At 35.0% G+C, this 20,590-nt stretch overlaps 1 protein-coding gene across 1 annotated transcript in view; it reads left to right on the top strand.

Annotated features, from left to right (window-relative positions):
* The window catches only part of WRN (WRN RecQ like helicase), a 273,170-nt gene that overhangs the window by 194,398 nt on the left and 58,182 nt on the right, over nt 1-20,590 (top strand). The window contains exons 22-26 of the mRNA XM_042781199.1: nt 6,654-6,795; nt 14,768-14,938; nt 15,016-15,113; nt 15,647-15,722; nt 16,511-16,584. Coding sequence (XP_042637133.1) covers nt 6,654-6,795; nt 14,768-14,938; nt 15,016-15,113; nt 15,647-15,722; nt 16,511-16,584 — 561 coding nt within the window. The remainder of the gene's footprint in view (nt 1-6,653; nt 6,796-14,767; nt 14,939-15,015; nt 15,114-15,646; nt 15,723-16,510; nt 16,585-20,590) is intronic.

The raw sequence follows: 20,590 nt of genomic DNA, 5'->3' as shown, positions 1-20,590 counted from the left end.
ATTTACTTCTGTAGTGATACTGCCTTGGAAACCCAAGGAGGGGTCACTATGAGTCAGGTCCGACTTGACAGCACATAACAACAACAACAACAACAATGCCATCCAGGGCTTGGGACTGCTTTTTTGCTTGAGGGTGGCTCTATTTTAAGGCCAGGGGCTGAGGTAGGAGGGTCTGAGGCTTGGGGTCTGCTTTTTTACTTGGGGATGGCTTTATTTTAAGGCTGGGCCTTAGGTAGGTGGGCCCAGGACTCGGGGTCTGCTTTTCGCTTGGGGGCGGCTCTATTTTAAAACCAGGGCCTGAGGTAGGAGGGCCTGAGGCTCTGGGGGCTGCTTTTTGCTTGGGGGTGGCTCTAAAGTGGTTTTAAGGAAAAAAAAAAAAAAAGACCAAAGTGGATGTCAGAAGACCCTATGAAACTTGATTTTAAATGTAGAGTAGCTAAAGTGAATGGAAAAAGTGATAAAGTAAAAAAGATGAACAGAAGACTTCAGAGGGTGGCTACAGAAGACAGTATTATAATGAAAGGTGCAAAGACTTGGAGTTAGAAAACCAAAAGGGAAGAACATGGTCAGCATTTCTCAAGATGAAAGAACTGAAGAAAAATTCCAAGCCTTAAGTTGCAGTATTGAAGAATTCTATAGGCAAAATATTAAAGGATATAAGAAACATCAAAAGAAGATGGAGGGAACTCACAGTCATTGGACCTAATACATAGTAGACATAAAATTAGTAAGGAGAGATAGAAGACCTGAGTTGTACTGCTGTTATGGATTGAATTGTGTTCCCCCAAATAAGTGTTGTAAATAAGGCACTGTGCCTGTCATTATAATCCCATTCGGAAATGGGTTGTCTTTGTTACAGTAAAGAGGAAGGGTTAGTATAAGGTGTGTCCTAAGTTAATTTGTTTTTAGCTATAAAAGATAGTAAGCCAAGAAAAGCAAAAGGGGGGGGCGGGGGGAGAAAGATGCCAAGGCACATGAAGATTGCCCAGGAACTGAAGCTCAGAATAGCCAAGGACCTTCCTTCAGAGCCAACAGAGGGAGAAAGCCTTCCCCTAAAACTGGCACCCTGCATTTGGAGATCTAGCCTTCTACCCAGTGAGAAAATAAATTTGTTTGTTAAAGCCATCCACTTTTGATATTTCTGTTACAGGTGCTCTAGATAGCTAAGACAGCTACCAACCAATTTGTTATAAATGACTTACAGAACACTGTACTTTCACACATTCTTTTGAAGTGCACATGGAATGGTCACCAAGTTATTCATATTCTGGTTAAAAAAGCAAACTTTAACAAATTCAGGGGAATTAAATTCATAGAAACTATTTTTTTCTGATTATAATGGTATTGAGCGCTGGTGGTGTAGTGCCTAAGGCATTTGGCTGCTAACCAGAGGCTGGCAGTTCAAAACCACCAGCCACTCCTCAAAAGGAAGATTGGGCAATCTACTTCTGTAGAGATACTTCCTCAGAAACCCAAGGAGGGGTCACTATGAGTTGAATTGACTCACTGGCAGTGAGTTTGGTTTTTTGGTTTATAATGGTATTACATTAGAAATCAGTAACAGAAGTGTATTAGGTAGGTCTTCAAACACTTGGAAATTAAATAACACACTTGTAAATAATCCATGAGTCAAAGAGGAAGTCTCGAGGCAAATCAGAAAAAAATTTGAATTAAATGAAAATATAGCATATCAAAAAGTGTGGGCTAGAGATCAAGCAATATTGAGAGGGAGATTTATATCACTAAATAATGGAAGGTTTAAAATCAATAATGGATTTCTATCTTAAGGAAATAAGAGCAAAATAAACCAAAAGCAAACAGAAGGAAGGAAATGGAGAATGTAAATCAGTGAAAGAAAAACAAAGGTTTCATGGGACATCCCAGTTAATTGGCCTAATGATATGTTTAGGTCTTCTTTTCTACCTCCTAGTTCGTTGCATAGTGCCTGGGGTCTTAAAAGCTTGCCAGTGGCTATACAAGGCAGAACAGTTGGTTTTTACACGCTCAGAGCAACAGAATAAGGAGAGTCAGGAATAGGAGTTGGATATGAAATATGTGGCTAATTTGTCTCCATGAACAACTGCCTCCTTTGCCATGAGACCAGAAGAACTGGACGATGTCTAGCTACTATCACTGGACATTTTGAACAAAGATTCTATATTAGAATCTTGATCAAAGGGGAAGAATACAGAACAGAATCTTAAATTCTCACGGATGCCATGCTTTCTGGAGCAAATGGCTAAATGAGCCTGAGAAAATATGGCTCTGAGATAATCTTTAAATCTTCAACCAAATGTATGCCTTGAAATCTTCTTAAAACCAAACTGTAGTTTGTTGTTGTTGTTGTTATGTGCCGTCGAGTCGGCCCCGACTCATAGCGACCCCTCCTTGGGTTTCCGAGGCAGTATCACTACGGAAGTAGGATTGCCCAACCTTCCTTCCGAGGAGTGACTGGTGGGTTTGAACCGCCAGCCGTCTGGTTAGCAGGCAAGTGTCTTAGCCACTATGCTACCAGAGCTCCCAAACTGTAGTTTAGCATAACTAAAATAAAAAAACTGGCTTGATCATTAAGCTCTTTTAAGAACTATGTATCATCAACATGACAATAACAACTGTGAAGGTTAGATAAAAACTTTAAGGGGCAGGGAGTTTAGTTAACAGGGGAAGAACAACTCAGAAAAGAGTGAGAATGGTTGCACAACTCAAAGAATGTAGTCTTTGTCACTAAATGGTACTTATAGATGCTGTTGAATTTGTGTATGTTTTTCTGTGTATATTTGCAACAAGGACAAAATAAAATTTAGAAAATGTGAGACAACAAAAGACAATAGAGAAAATCATTGAACTCAAAAGCTTTTTTTTTTTTTTGAGAAAGTCAGTAAAAGTGATGTAAACTTCTAACAAGACTGACAAAATATAAAGGAGACACGGTTACTAATAACAAGAATGAGAAAAGGAATTTCACTCAGACCTAACTGATGATGATAAGAAAATACTATGAACAACTCGATGTATGTAAAATCAACAATTTACGTCAAGTGAACCACTTCCTCAATAACTTAAAACTAACAAAACACAAACCAACTAACAAAACACAAACCATGAGATAGAAAAACCAAAAAACACAAAGCCAAACTCTGCCCTCGAGTCAGATCTGGCTCATAACAACTCCTCCTTGGGTTTCTGAGGCCATATCACTTTGGAAGTGGATTGCCCAACCTTCCTTCTGAGGGGTGGCTGGTGGGTTTGAACTTTCAGCCTTCTGGTTACCAGTCAGATGCCTTAGGCGCTATGCCACCAGAACTCCAAAGTGATTGGATTCCTAGTTAAAAGTCCCTGAAAATAAAATTCTTTAGCCCAAATGACTTCTATGGCAAATTCTACCAAACATTTAAAAAGAAATAACACCAGTTCTATGGTATGACTCCATTTATATGATATTTTTTCAAATATAAGACTATACTAGGGATGAAGAACAGATCAGTGGTTCTCGGGGGATTACAAATGACTAGCACAAGAGACTATTTTGGAGTGATGGAATGTCTATGTCCTGATTGTGGTGGTGGTTATGTGAATCTATGAATATGTTAAAATTTATACAACTTTACATATACATTTTCACAAAATCAGTTTAACTCTCTGCTGATTTAGAAAATAAAAAGAAATGATACATCTAGTGGGGTTAACTATATACATAGGTAGAGTAGCTGTATGTTTATTAGAAGCATTATTGGGAATGGAGATTGTCTTAGTCTGGGTTTTCTAGCAAAGCAAAACCTGTAAGGCATGTATGTGTGTATATGTATGTGTGTATACATGTGTATATATATATGCACAAGTATGTATATATGTATGCATCTATTTCCATGTATGTTTATACGCATGTATGTACATATATACATAAACGTGTGTGTATGCCAGAAGTACAAATAGAACAATGTTTCTTGGACTTTTTTGTTTCATGACCTACATAGAAAATGATATTTGTATAGCACACTGGGTTAATTGCTAGAGCCCAGATTTGATCCAGATCGTAGGTCTGAAGTGAGTAAATTTCAGCCCACCTGCAACCCTTTTGTAGTACACTGGTTGTGAAGTATAGGCAGTCCCTCAGTTATGAATGTCTGACTTAAAACTTGTATTTGCCCTTAAATGTCATGCAATTTTGCCTTCACTTTGAAGCTATTAAGCCATTGAACCAACCCCTACTCACATCTTTCCAAGTAAATAAAGTTTTCTTAGAACACAGCCATGTCCTTTATATGTTATCTATGATTGCTTTCATAGAGTTGAGTAGTTGACACAGAAATCATATGATCCTCAAAGCCTAAAATACTTCTGACACTTTACAGAAAAAGTTTACTGATACCTGTACTAGACCATAGGTGTGTCTCAAAAAGTGTCAATGAATTGGTATTAGACCACATTTTCTGATCAGAATGTAGTTGAATTAGGAATAAAAGGATAAAAAAAAATTCTCATGTATTTGGAAATGAAAAATAAAACCATAAATCCAAAAACTCAATGAAAAGTTTATATATTTTAAAAATTAATTATAAATGGCCAACTAACTAGAAGAGATCCATAGTTGTGACAGAGAGCTTCCAAAAATGCAAGGTGGATTTAGAAGAGGATGTGGAATGAGGGATATCATTGCTGAGGTCAGATGGATCTTAGCTGAAGCAAACAGTATTAAAAAGATGTTTACTTAAGTTTGGTTGACTGTGCAAAAGCATTCACTTATGTGGATCATAACAAATTATGGGTAACATTGAGAAAAAATGGGAATTCCAGAACACTTGATTGTATTCCTGAGGAACGTGTACATAGATCAGGAGGCTGTCATTTGAACAGAGCAAGGGATACTGCACTGTTTAAAATCAAGAAGGGAGTGTGTTAAGGTTGTATCCTTTCACCATACTTACTCAATTTGTATGCTGAGCAAATAATCTGAGAAGCTGGATTATATGAAGAAGAATATGGCATCAGAATTGGAGGAAGGCTCATTAACAACCTGCGATATGCAGATGACACAACTTTGGTTGCTGAAAATGAGGATGACTTGAAGCACTTACTGAGGAATATTAAAGACTACAGTCTGCAGTATGGCTTACACCTCAATAAAAGAAAACAAAAATCCTCGTAACTGGTCCAATAAACAACTTCATGATAAATGGAGGAAAGATTGAAGTTGTTGAGAACTGCATGTTACTTGGTTCTACAATCAGTACCAATGGAAGCAGCAGCTATGACATCACACGACATATTGCATTGGGCAAATCTGCTGCAAAAGACCTCTTTGAAGTGCTTAAGAGTAAAGGTGACTCCTTGAAGACTAAGGTGCTCCTGACCCAAGCCATGGTATTTTTAATCGCCTCTTATGCATGTGAGAACTGGACAGTGAAGAAGGAAAACTGAAAAAGAGTTGATGCTTTTGAATTGTGGTGTTGGAGAAGAATGCTAAGAGTACCATAGACTGCTAAAAGGACTAACAGATCTGTCCTGGAAGAAGTGCAGCCGGAATGCTCCTTGAAAGCAAGAATGGCCAGACTTCATCTCACCTTCTTTGGTCATGTTGTCAGGAGGAACCATTCCCTGGAGAAGGATAGCATGCTTGGTAAATTGGTGGGTCAACAAAGAAGGGGAAGGCCCTCAATGAGATGTATTGACATAGTGGCTGCAATGATGGGCTCAGGTATAGCAGGGACCGTGAGGCAGGCACAGGACCGGGCAATTTCATTCTGTTGTGCACAGGGTTGCTGTGAGTCAGAGAGGACTCAGTGGCACCTGACAACAACAGTTATAATTAAAATATTATGCATTAAAGTTGATAAAGTGTGGCATAAGTGGTACTTTCTGGAAATTTGGTAACTTTGAAAACTGAAATCAGAAAAAAATTAATGCGGTAAGCATCTTAGTAAAGAAGTTAGAATAGGAGAATAAAACCTAAACATTATTTTTTTTCCCCAAACACATTTTTGTGGGTAGAATACTGAATATATTTTTATTGTTATTTCAAAGATATTTATAATGAAGAAAGCAATTAAATAATTGAAATGTACTGATTTTCTTCAAAGGTCCTCTTGTTCTCTACCTACTTGAAGAATTCTCATTTGTGTTAGTGTTATTTTCAAATCTACCAGAAGGATTGCTTAGTAATTTAACTTGTCAAAAGACTTAAATGAATGATTTTTAATCTTTGTGTAATGTGTTGCAGTTGTTGGAATTTAATAATTTATTGCATAGGGTTTTTTTCTTTTTTCTAATGAACTTTTTCCTCTAAAACCAAACACAGCAGCCAAATAATTATATAGTAGATCAAGTGGGGCTGTTGTACTTATGATCCTGCAGCTCTGCTTGCTCAGTCTTTTCCTTTTTCTTCTGTCTTTGGCTCCAGGTACCTAGTGAAACTTTTGAGGTCTAGGACATTAGAATTGAGAGCCATTAGTATAACATATCTATCATACCATATAATAGTTCATTTTTCATATTTTAGATATGTCATATGCTGTTGGAAGTCTAGAATTTTATTTGTAGGTTCTGAGGCAGTTGGCAAGTGTGAGATATTTTTTTAATTGGGTAATTGTTACACTAAGTCATTTTATTTCTAAAGGTATGTACCTTGGCTAAGCTATAATATCGTTCTCACTTAGATTGAGTCATTGCTTTTCCATTGAAGACTCTGAAGATACATTACAGGACTTTGGTCCACAAGCATTCCAGCTTCTGTCTGCTGTGGAAATCTTAGGAGGAAAGTTTGGAATTGGGGTTCCCATTTTATTTCTCCGAGGATCTGTAAGTATATCTCTGAATCATCTGCATAGTTCTTTTATTTTTAAAATTTTCTTTAGAGGTTTGCCATAATGTGCTTCCGACTTTGCCTTTAGATGAATTACTAGAAACCCAGCGAGCATATTAAGTTTGTTTAAGCACTGCATTCGTTACTTTTGATAAAGCCTATGTGTATCGTCAGTATTGCTGTTTTCATGTCCCAGGCTGATGCTCAGCTCTGTACTTCAGTCTGGAAGCATTATATTAGTTTATTACATTGTAGTTTGATGACTCCCTAGACTGGTCTTTCTTAGGATAATTAAGTAAAGTTAACTTTCATTGTATCAAGGGACAGATGGAATAAAATTGTATATTTTGGGGACCTGGCAGCTATTAAATTCTCTCAGCAAAACTTAAGTGATTATTCTGTAAATGTCTAAGTTCAGTAACAGTATTTGGCAATATATTTATTCTTTTCTTCTGTTTCCTATCAGAAGTATTAAAACTTCTATGAAGATATTTTTTGCCTTATTGGCAAATAAATAATTTTATTTGACTAATTCTTACTATTATTTTTAATTAGTGTACCACATTGTGTTAACAAGTACAGGCAAATAGGAATAAGACATGATCCTTAAAGTCAAAGAGTAGTCCTTTTTGTTTATTCCTGATTTATTAGTCTGTGAAGCAAAGCTAAATACTGTATATTAAGATGAGTGGAACAAGTCTAAAAGGGAGAGAAATATACATGAAAATAAAGATTAGAAATATATGTACATCATTTAATCATTTATTTGTTAAAATGCATATACTTTTCATATAAATATTTTCTAAGTTTTTATTTTAGAAAAGGGCATATTAATCAGTTCTCAAATATTTTTAATGGACTATATTAGAAAGCTTATATTTTTAGACAAAGATGATTTTAGATTGTGATATGGATACTTAAATTCTATTTTTAAATCACAAGTCTGATTAGATATTAAATAATGTTGAGTGTTTCATAAGGAACTTTGTTTTAAATGCAGTGAGTGATACAGTATTTTTTATAAACAGAATTTAAGTTACAGAGGGCAGATTAAATATAATTGAGGCCTATGAAAAATTTCATCTGTCTCTGTGACCTTCAAAACCTCTATATCCCAGTTGAATGTATAATTTATAAAAATTATCCCTGTTTTAATTTGGTGTAATCCAGCCATATCCAATATCAAAAAAATAAGTATAAGTGGGCTCCTAGACAAACTTGAACTGGTCACAAGAGGGATCAGATTTCACCTGTTATTTGAAAACCAAGTCAGACTGCTTATATGGCAGTCTCTTCTGGGAGTCCTCAAATTAAGAAGTTTATCCTTTGTGAAATTTTATACTACCCTTGCTAGATAAAAGTGTAAAACTTTTAAAAAAGTGCCACTTAACTAAAATTTGTAGACATTAACTGCAGTGAAAACGAGGCAAGTTTTTTTTTCCCCTCCATTTTAGTGATCTCGATATCTATTGAGGTATTGTTTAAAAGATTTTAATTGTAAACCCTTTGAGAATTTTGTAAATCATCCACCTTAACTAATTACAGGAAAAATTAATGTCTTTGTAGATAATTTTGATGATGAGAAGTATCTTAAATTAAGAACTATTGGAGTTTGTTTAAAAACCCCAGATCTGTTGCCCTTTAGTAGATTCCTACTCTTAGTGCCCTCTGTGACAGAGTAACACTGCCATATCTGGTTTCCAAGGGTGTAAATCTTTATGGAAGCAGATGCTATATCTTTCTCCCACAGAGCAACTGGAAGGCTCGAAACACTGACCTTTCAGTTAGCAGCCAAGCACTTAAACACAGTGTGCCATGAGGGGCCTTTATTTTTTTTCCCTTGAAAAATATAAGATATACAAATATATAACAAATATAATTTCAACAGAACATAATTCTCCCCTCTTAGATAAGAATAAGAAGCTCTTGTGGCATATTGTCTAAGGCATTTGACTGCTAACCAGGAAGTTGCCGGTTCAAACCCACCAGCCACTCTGTGGAAGGAAAATGGGGCAGTCTACTTCTGTAAATATTTACCACTTTGGAAACTCAATGGGGGTCGCCATGAGTTGGAATCAACTCGATGGCAGTGAGTTTGGAGTTTTTTTGTACAAGCATATTCTAAATGATATAATGATTATGCCTCCTATTCTAGGATCTCAGTATTTTCCCACCATGTAAAAATCTTTAAACACCCTTTTGTGAATAGGATATGCAAGGATCTTAATGTTACAGATTCAAAAGAGAAGCACAGTCATTAATGTGTATAACCAGATAATGTGGAACTTCTTTCCTGATCATTTTATTTAAATGCTAAATATTATCCTGACCCCAGAATTAGATAAAACTTTTTGATAGCTACTTTGACTATGGGCAGCTATTGTAACTGTTGATAGTTTTAATCATCTTTCATATTTATCAGACTATCTGACAGGAGATTATAGTTCATTTAATTTTCTGGACAAGCTATTTCACCTGAGTGAGATAAATTCCTAGAGATAATTATTGTTACTTTACTTATTTATTTTTGTTTTATTTTGCTCATAGAACATCAGCTCAAGAAATGACTTTCTCAGACCCTGAATGGTAGCTATGATGTACTTTGGCTTGTAGGAACTGAAAGACATGGGAAAAAAACCTAAAATATTTCATAGAAAAGAAGGACTTACTTTGTTCTCTTGAGAACATAGGGATTTAAACCTTTTGAGTTAGTATTTATAACTATCTGTTACATTAATTATTGATCATTTCTGTTGTAAAAGGTACTATAATGTATTTTTATGGGGGATATAATCCAAATTTGAATTAGATATAGATTTGTCATCTAATGTGGGTTTTTTTTTTTTTTAATGGGAGGTGTTAGTTGGGAAGAAATAACATATAATGTAGCATAGAAAGAGATAAAGCAAAAACCAAAGTCAGTGGCATCAAGTCAATTCCAACTCACAGTAACCCCCACTGGGGTTTCCAAGGCTGTAAATCTTCACGGAGGCAGACTCTGCCTCATCTTTCTCCCACAGAGCAACTGGTGGGTTCAAACTACCAACCTTTTAATTAGCAGCCAGATGCTTAAACCATACCACAGAACTCCTTAGAGAGAAATAAGGACATGTGAATAGGTGTAAAATGTTATTGAAGTTCTGAAAAGCTTGCTAATAACAGCGGATATTAGAGAAGTCTGTGCAAGGGTATCACTGGAGATTTCTATTTTGTGTAAGATATACAGTAGATTTTGGCAAGATTTAGTAGACGTAGATAGTTTAAGATAGAAGGGAATATGGCGTTACAGGCAGAAAGAACTGCTATAAAAAACAATAGTGATTTTTAAAGAAAGTAATTAACAGAAGTGGCAGTTTTCTTTTTTGTTTATCACGTGCTGGTGCAAAGATTTTTATTGTATCAGAAACTGATAATTTCGGTCTCATACTGTGGCCAGGAATTAAATTTCTAGCCTTCTTTATTCTGACACTTATCAATTAATAAGTTTTCGTGTTCTATGATACATCACTTATTTTTGCGTCTTATTTTTCTAAGCCATTTTAAAGAGAAAGAATGGCATGAAAATTTCCTTTTTTGAAGCTGTGTCTCTTGGACTCTTGGAGCTAGACCTTGCAAAAAGTCCATTTAGTCCTACCAATTTATTTTACAGTTGTGAAAACTGAGTCCCAGAGCATTAAATTAATTGACTCTAAGTTGTACTGCTACTTTGTGTCAGAATCAGTATGAGAAAACAGTTTTCATGTCTACCGGTGTAGTACTTTTTTGTTTTATACTGTTTAATACTGTTCACACACAGTTTTAAATTATATTTTAGACTGAATGATCTAGACATACTACAGTGAAGATTTGTGGTTGGTAAGGGATGTGTGTGTTCATGCATGCATATATGTGTGTGTTTGTAGGCTTTTGCCTGCCTTAGTATCTATGCCCAAGTCCCTTATTCCCTATAGCAGCATTCTCCTCCCAGACAGCATTACTCCATAAGTGAATTAACCTGGAAAGTTAAGTTAACCAGTACACTTAACAGTTAGTGGAGGAAGCCTTGCTCAAGAGTTAGGAATCATTAAAACATTTGTTATTGAAAATCCTTACTCTATTCTGTTTTTTTTTTTTAAAAGTGTTAACTTTGGATTTCTAGTTGAAAAGGGAATATGCTTTCATTAAGATAAAGATGCTTATTATCCAATAGTAGAACTCTTTCTTTCTGTGCCTGATGATTGCCATGGAAACAAGATAATGTAAATTTACTCACATAGTACACAGTATTCATAATGATTATTGATCAGGAGAGGAAGTGATAATTACACCCTGCTGATTAGAAATAATCTTACTGCTTCAGACTAGTAAATTTGCTCATCCACTTCAGGTTTATTTCTGCTTATGAAAGGAAAGAGTAGAGCAATTTTTAGTGTGTAGAGAGCTAGTAAGTGCTAGTTAAGAAACTCAGTACCTTTGATGTTATTTGTTTGTAAGCAATAGAGTCTCTTCCTGCAGAGGTAAGCCCCTACCAGATATAGAGAGCCATAAGCAAGTGTTCAGGGAAAACTGACTAGATAATAATGCATAGTTACACTTTTAGGTTAAGACATGCAAGTTGAGTAAAAGAAATCAGCTATTAACTAGTAAAAAGGAAGCTAATGCTTTTGAGACAGTCTGTTTCCTGGTTACTCATTTAATCTTTATAACACCCCCAAGAAATAGAGACTATTATTATAATTGTGTAGCAGATAAAAGGAGCCCTGGTGGTGCAATGGTTAAGTGCTCAGCTGCAAACTGAAAGGTTGATGGTTCAAGCCCACCAGGTGCTATACTGGAGAAAGATGTGGCAGTCTGTTTCTGTAATGATTACAGCCTTGGAAACTGTATGAGGCAATTCTAATCTGTTTTATAGGGTCGCCATGAGGTGAATCAACTTGATGATTTTTTTTTTAGATAGCAGATGAGGAAATGCAGCACAGATAACTAATTTACACAAAGTAAAAAAACAAACAAAAAAACCTAATAAGTACCAGAGTTATGACTTGAAGCCAGATAATCTAGCTCCAGACCCTACACTCACTATAATCAATATAATGTGTATGTATTTAAGGGTATATACATCTGTGGTGTAGTAATAAAGAAAAAAAAACTAGCAATCAGGAGGCCTGTGTTTTATTCACAACTGTAGTGTAAATAGATCCCCTAGATGGTACAAATAGTTACATGTTAATTGGTGGCATAGTGTCTAAGGCATTTGACTGCTAACCAGAAGGCTGGCAGTTCACGCCCACCAGCCACTCCTCAGAAGGAAGATTGAGCAATCTGCTTCTGTAGAGATACCGCCTCAGAAACCCAAGGAGGGGTCACTATGAGTCGGATGCAATTCCACAGCAGTGAGTTTGGCTTTTGGTTTATACCTTAGAACTAATATTAACATAGGTATATTAATATTTGTATATAATATGATTTTTTTATTTCATCATATACTTAGAAACACCTTCAAATATGAAAGCAATATATCTTTGTATAAATATTTGTTCTTGTTCTACTCATTTTAGAATACTTTCTTATTAACATTTTTAACATTCCAAAAATGATCTCTTAATCCTTCATTCTTATCAATTGAATAAAATCAATATGTTCATAATAGAGAGCCTTGCAGTGCCTGAATTATGTATCCTGGAACTCGTTCCATATGTACTTTTAGGTTTGGTTCTGGAATTTTTCTGTGCATTGATATGTAAGCATTCACTAGAGTCTGGATAAAACATAGAAATGTTGAGTTATAAGGTATGCATGATTAGATTTTATTGTATATTGAAACTTTTAGGGTATAGTAAACTCTTGATGGGAGCTCTAGTAGTGTAGTGCCTAAGGCACTTGACTGCTAACCAGAAGGCTGGTGATTCAAATCCACCAGCCATTCCACGGAAGGAAGATGGGGCAATCTATTTCCATAGTGATACTGCCTCGGAAACCCAAGGAGGGGTCGCTGTGAGTCAGGTCCGACTCGATGGCACATAACAACAACAAACTCTTGACATGTTAAGGGATATGTGTTTTTGAAGGATAAATGTAATCTAAAATAGGTTAGTGTTTAGTTAGATAGCTCATAATCACTTTAGCTAAACAGAAAAATACTTATTACTACTGGGTATTAGTGCCTAAGGCATTTGACTGCTCCAGAAACCTGATAGTTCAAACCCACCAGCCACTCCTCGGTAGGAAGGTTGAGCAATCTACTTCTGTAGTGATACCACCTTGGAAACCCAAGGAGGGGTGGCTATGAGTCAGATCGACACAAAGGCAGTGAATTTTTTTATTAAATGCTTTACAGTATTGTTGACAAGGTCATATTGCAAAATAGTCCACCAGGGGAGCTCTTCTGTGTTCAAGAAGCTGTCAATTTGGGAAGCTGTTACTACAGCACTTGAGTAGGAAACAGTCATAATCAGGGAAGTTTTTCTGCTTGTTCTGGGAACTACCATGTACCTGCTCCAATCTGTATCAAGAAGATGGATGCCTCTTGTTACTTAAAAAGCTTCTAGTTGTACACTGGGCTCTTTGCTAACATTTCCTTTTAAAAATAAACACTTTCCGGTCATGCATGCCTGCAAAAAAAGCAGATGGGTAGACTTATCCCTCACTTCCTGTTTATATATGTCATGCAAATATATATCTGATTAGTGGAACTTAAATCATATCTAGAACCCAAGGTGAAACAGTTTGAGAAAAGGCATTTGTAACTCCTAGATTCTATAGTAGAAATCACAGTGGATGGAAATTAGAATGACCTTTGAATTACAGTCTGCCATATTTATTACAAATATATATTAGACAGGAGCAATTTTCCCATAAAGTCTTATGTTCATATACTGTAAAACACATTCAAAAGTAGTATTAAGTGTGTATGATAAATGAGAGAGGTAGTAAAATGGGGAAAGTAAGGAAAAGTAGGGAGAATCATCTGTATTAGATGAGAAGATAATTGTATCTGACAAACTTCAAGACTCTCCCATAGGAATTCTCTCTTCCCTCAAGGGAAAAAACCCTCAAAAGCATCAGCTATTTATTTAGCATGTACCTGCTTTACCTGCTGTATCTCAGTGAAGCAGCTAAATCATAAATGATTAAGCAAACTTGCAGAGCGTCATGAACAAAGGCATAGTAAAACTTGCAATGCAGTGGTAACCGTGACTTGTCACACGGCCACTCACTGTGGACTAGCTAATGGGTCACACTACCTTTAGCACCCATAGTTCTAGTCTTGACCTATAGATTATGATCACTATTTTCAAACAGTATTATGAGTATGTGGGAGCTCTGGTAGCTTAGTGCCTAAGGCACTCCTTGGAAGGAAGATGGGGCAATCTACTTCCGTAGTGATACTGCCTCGGCAACCTAAGGAGGGGTCGCTATGAGTCGGGTCCGACTTGACAGCACATAACAACAACAACAACAATTATGAATATGTGAATAACTTTCTAAATAACAAAGTTAAAGCTATTCCAAATACATATCCAAAAAAAAAAACATTGTGAAATGAATCTGAATTGCATCTGAAATTTTTTGTCCTTATTCATAATACAAAAGACATTATTTTGATTTTATATATGGCACTATGGTGGTACAGTGGTTAAGAACTCAGCTGCTAACTAAAAGGTCAGTGGTTCAAATCCACCAGCTGCCCTGCAGGATGAATATGTAGCAATCTGCTTGTAAAAATTTGAAAACCCTATGGGGCAGTTCTACTTTGTCCTGTAGGGTCACTATGAGTCAGAATTCATTTTGCATCAGTGCATTTGGAGATACAAACGTATATATGTTTGTGAATTAAGTATTCAGAACAAGCAGAATGAATGTAAAATTGTGTAGGTTTTTTAAAACTTCAGTTTAGTGTTAAATTAAAAGAATCAGTAAATGGTTTTGTGTCATAATCTGTTTAATTAAATAAGCACTTTTTGATGCTGATTTTATGCCTAATTTCAGAATTCTCAGCGTCTTGCAGATAAGTATCGCAGCCATAATTTCTTTGGCATTGGCAAGGATCAAACAGAGAGCTGGTGGAAGGCTTTATCTCGTCAACTCATAATTGAAGGATTCTTGGAAGAAGTTTCTGGAAGTAACAAATTTATAAAGATTTGCATCCTTACAAAAAAGGTGAACATTGTAAAAGTATACCTGTTTGACTTAATTTTTCTCACTGTGGATTAAAAGATTCTTCTTTTGTTTGACAGGGGAGAAATTGGCTTGATAAAGCCAGTAAAGAATCTCCTCAGAGACTTACCCTTCCAGCTAATGAAGAATTGTGTCCAAGGAAATTTCTTCTGCCAAGGTTCATTTTACAGTTTTTAAAAAAATTCTAGATGTTTTCTTTTTGTTTATATAATGCAGACTGTACTACCAGTTAACAGACACCACAGATAAAATCAACAAAGATAATGTTTTTTGTGTACGTATTTGGGAAAAAGAGTCAGTGGGAGAAAGGTAAATCATAGAACACTTTCTTGGTTGAAAGGAAGCAGCTGACCATAGTATTTCAACAGCTTTTTTCCATTGATTAAAGAAGCAGCATTGAGATCAGTATTGAAGAAACCCCATATTGCCTTGTATGTAGAAGGTGGAAAGGTAGTACATTTGTTGCCTCCTTTTTAGTACCTTCACATGTTACTGACTGTTCTTCAGTTTTTCCTATTAAACTTCTTAAACTTTGCAGAGCTTTTTCTAGAAAAAATCAGTTTAAAAATTCTGTAGTCCTAAAATGTTAATATGATCTCATCTACCTTTCTGACACTAGGGGTATGAAGAGTCATGAATTAGATAATTGCGTTTTAACATTAGAGATAATTTAATCTTGTTATTTTTCAGTTCTAAAACTGTATCTTCAGTCATTGAAAAATATTCTTCTAATCAAGTACCAATTGAATTAACTGCAGATAAGAAGGTTTGTTTCAAAGAAGTGGTCATTTATTTCAAGTTTATTTCATTCTTTATTGATGTAGCTCTTATTTTAAATTTTTGTATTTCAATTCCCTCTCAATTAAAGAGAAAAGTAGCATACATAACAAACATAAAATTTGGAAAGAGAAGTGATAGGAACAGAATAAAATATGAGGTGTATGATTTTAGGGGTTAAAAGAATAGAACAAAAGTATTTGAGGAACATAACTTATTTTGATTCTTTTAAACATTTTTATACTTTTTTGGCTTGGAGTTTTTACATGTTATGATACTTGTAGTTTATAGAAAAATAAGTTTGATTCTGAAATGTTCTCACTAAAGTTATATACATATACACATACTTTCCTGCTTTATTTTTGAAACTTAGATAACTATACATATTAAATACTTATCCATAGGCTGATGTAAGATAATTAGAACACTAGAGTAATGGACAAATGTGTTGAATTAACATTTTTGGTGAACTATTACTGCTTTATTAAATACAATATGCAGAGCATTATTGAATAATTTTTGTAACTTTGTCTCTTGCTGTGTTTGAGAGCATTCTTTATGCATTTGAGAGGAAGAGATATTGAATTACATTTTAATTGCCTTTTAAATTCTAGAAGTTGATATTTCAAGAGCTTATTTTCAGATGGTTTATTTGATGGATGTATTTGATGGTTAGTCAAGGAAAAAAATATCATCAATCTTACATCTTATAACCTGCATAAGTTTCTTTAAAACTTACTTCGTGTTTTTAATGGTTCTTTATATGTTTAAAAACAGTCTAATTTGGAGAAGAGGTATTCTTACAAAGCATCTGATAAAATATCTTCTGGGAGTAACATTTCTAAAAAAAGGTACAAAGTTCAATATTTATATTTACTACACTACTTTAATAGCACGTTGTTTTTCTTTTCTAAAGAGAAACTATCACATGTTGGGCTATTTCATAGCCAGAGGAAGTCCTATGAAATGATAGCATTAATATTAATGTCATGGCTAACACTTACTGAGTATTATTATTTGCCAGACTCTATGGTAAGTACGGGAGCTCTGGTGGCGTAGTGCCTAAGGCATTTGACTGCTAACCAGAAGGCTGGCAGTTCAAACCCACCAGCCACTCCTTGGAAGGAAGGTTGGGCAATCTACTTCCATAGTGAAACTGCCCCAGAAACCCAAGGAGGGGTCAATGGCAGTGAGTTTTTTTTTTATGGTAAGTACTAGGCATTTTATATGTATTATCTCATTTAATGCTTACAACAACCTATGAGTTAGCTATTATTATTTATCCCCATATTAGAGTTGAGCTGGCTTTTGAATCTGAATTTGTCTACTTCCAGCACCTAACACTATTTAAAATAAATTAAATTTGTATAAAATACATATTCTCATGCCATTTTCAAAAAAAGGTTTTATGGCATCATAAAATGGCATAAATAAAAGCTTGTGGAGAATAAGGTAATGCATCTATTGTACTTTTAGCTTACTATTACTGGAAGGCTGAGGATAGAAAATTGAAGAATGTCAGGGCCTGTATAGTATACACACAGCTTAAATGGACTATATTGCTTCCATATTAGGTCAAAGTAAATGAATGTTTTCTAAGGCTGTTACATATTTCCTAGTAGTTTGTTCACCGACAAAACGTTTGCAATGATACCAGTCTCCCAACTAGAACAATTTCTCTTTGTTTGAATATGTGTTATATGATAATTGTTTTAAGTAAATGAAAAGTTTAAGCAGTGTACAAAACAATATATTCAATCAATATGCTGAAGCATTTCTTTATTTAAACATTTACTATGTTTTTACTTGGTACATTTTTGTGCCAGGAACCATTCCTTCTAGGCTTTGGAACATAAAATTGCAATCAGGGTTATAACAATGGAGACACGTAGAGTATTAAGCAAGGCATCCCACAAGAAGTGACACTTGAAGTTTAAGTAGAAGTTGGTCAGATGAAATGAAGGGAAGTCGTCCAAACAGAGGAACAGCCTATATATAAAAGCCTGAAAACAAGAAGAGCATTTACGTAACAGTATGCTGAAGATCATCTGGTAGAAGGATGCAAAAAAAAAGTCTGAAGAACTAAATAGGGACCACTATAACCAGTTCCTTTTAAGCACTGGACTTGATCTAAAGAAGAGTTTTAAGTATAACATGATTAAATTTATGATTTAGAATAGGGACTGACAAATTTTCTCTGTATAAATCAAAATCAAAAACTAAACTCACTGCTGTGGAGTCGGTTCCAACTCATAGTGACCTATCCTTGGGTTTCTGAGGTAGTATCTTTACAGAAATATATTGTCCAATCTTCCTTCCAAGGAGTGGCTGGTGGGTTTGAACTACCAGTCTTCTGGTTAGCAGTCAAATGCCTTAGGCACTATGCCACTGGAGCTCTCTGTAAAGGATCAGATAATAAATATTTTAGGCTTTTCAGGCCACATGGACTCTGTTCCAGCTATTTAATTCTGCTATTGTAGCCTGAAAGCAGCCATTGATAGTATGTAAATAAGCATGGCTATGTTCCAATAAAACTTTATTTATTGCATGGAATTTTAATTTCATTTAACTTTAATATGACATGAAATATTCTTTTAATTTTTTTTTTTTTACCATTTAGTTTATAGGCCTTGTCAAAATAAACTGATTTCAGCCATGGCTCCTAGTTTTCCCATCCTTGATTGATCACTGTGGTTGTGGAGGAAATAGATTAAAGAAGAATGAAAGTGTTGTAAAAAAGAGGAAGAAGAAAAAAAAACTACAGCAACCTATTGCAGTATATGATTATAGTTTAGATGAGGGAAGTGTCATTGGGCATGGAGAGAAAAATAGGTTTGTAAGATATGTGTTGTTGTTGTTGTTGTTATGTGCCATCGAGTCGGCCCCGACTCATAGCGACCCCTCCTTGGGTTTCCGAGGCAGTTATTACTACGGAAGTAGGATTGCCCAACCTTCCTTCCGAGGAGTGGCTGGTGGGTTTGAACCGCCAGCCATCTGGTTAGCAGGCAAGTGTCTTAGCCACTATGCTACCAGAGCTCCCGTAAGATATGTAGGAGATAGAATTTTGGGGACTTGAGTATTAAAATGATGTTAAGGAGAATGGAAGACTTAGAGATGACACTTAGATTTTGTTACTAGATTGCTGGGTTAGAGTATTGTTATTTCCTTAGGTGGCAACATAAGAGAAATAACAGAATTCAGGAGTTAGATATTTAAGGAATGAAGTTAAAATTAAGAGTTTAGTGATAAACAACATTCCTGTCAAGTACTGAAAAAATCAACTTTAATATATGGGCTTATTGTATGGAAGTGAGCAGGATCATTAACCATATCATTTTAAAATTTATTGAAGGTAATATATGTACCTGGTTTTGAAAAATATCCCTGAGTGGTGCAAATGGTTTGCACCAAAAAGTTGGAGGTTTGGACCCAGTAAGCAGCACCACTAACGAAAATCCTGGCAGTCTGCTTCTGGAAAGATTACTGTCAAGAAAACTCTATGGCACTCAGTTCTGCTCTGTAACACATGGCACCATGAGTCAGAATCAACTTGACAGCAGCAGATTTGGGTTTTTTTGTGGGTTAAAAAGTCAAATAGTACTTAGGGGTTTATAATGAAAAACACTAGTCCACATCCTTCCCAAACCCACTTTGTTCTGTTCTATAAAAGCAGTCATCCTGAAATTTTCCAGCTGGTTTCTCTGGCATTTACCTCTATATATCTTAACAGGCTTCAGACTACTATTTCTTCATTATCAATTTTAGAAAATTTCTTTGACTTTCTATTATGGTAGATTAGGGCTTATATTAAAAATTTGATCATGTTAATATTGTATTTCTACATTTTTATAATTATGAAAATAAGGCATTTGACTGCTAACCAGAAGGCTGGCAGTTCAAACCTACCAGCCACTCTTTGGAAAGAAGATTGGGCAATCTGCTTCCATAGAGATACTGCCTCGGAAACCCAAGGAGGGGTTGCTATGAGTCGAATCAACTTGACAGCCGTTAGTTTGTTTTGTTTTGTTTTGTTTGGTAAGCCAAACTTTGTTGTTATAACCACCACTATATTATTTTCCCTGGTGTTCCATATTTTTTTTTTCTCTTTTTTGCTTGGATTTTAGTGCACTTTCTTCTATTTTTAGTCTCTATGTTTGCTTACTCTTCTTGAAGATAGTCCATCTAGTAAAACTTTAATTTTACTTAACAAGTTTTTAATTTATAAGAACTCTTTATCATTCTCATTATATTTCCTCAGTAAAGTGTAGGGATCTTGTTTCATCAGTGTAATATCTTCACATATCTCTCTGATGTTATTTGTTAGACTTTTTTTGATCTTCTGTGCACATAGCATTCATAGAAAAATACTTTTATTAAACTTTTCCCACATATCCTTCTGCCTAAGATATGTTACCCATAGTTTTGCTAGTATATATGGTTATAAAATTTCTTCATGAAATATTAAAAATTATTGTTTTGCAAATACTACATTAGTAAAAATACTTTCATAAATGTTAGTCATACAATTTAAAACAAGTTTATAATTTTCTCAAGTAACTTGGTATTATTAATTTTTTATACTGGAATTGTTTTTCCCCATGTTCAAGTCCATTTATTTTAGTAGTAGGATTTGATAATCATGAAAATAAAATCTTACTTTACAATGTGGTCTGTGAATTCTTGCAACAGAGAAATTACTAGACATTTCTTAAATGTCAGACATGTTTGTTCTCTTTACCCTCTGTCAAAAAAGTAGAAATTTATTTAAATTTTTCATCTTTTATATAGGCCATTCTATGCAATTTTTAAAACATGATATTTGCCATTTCAACATTCCTTACATGTACAATTCAGTAA

The sequence above is a fragment of the Orycteropus afer genome, unplaced genomic scaffold, assembly GCF_000298275.1.
Source record: "Orycteropus afer afer isolate SDZICR_OR568_19922 unplaced genomic scaffold, OryAfe1.0 scaffold00095, whole genome shotgun sequence".
Taxonomy (NCBI): Eukaryota; Metazoa; Chordata; class Mammalia; order Tubulidentata; family Orycteropodidae; genus Orycteropus; species Orycteropus afer.
This window is presented reverse-complemented; position numbering and strand designations above follow the sequence as displayed.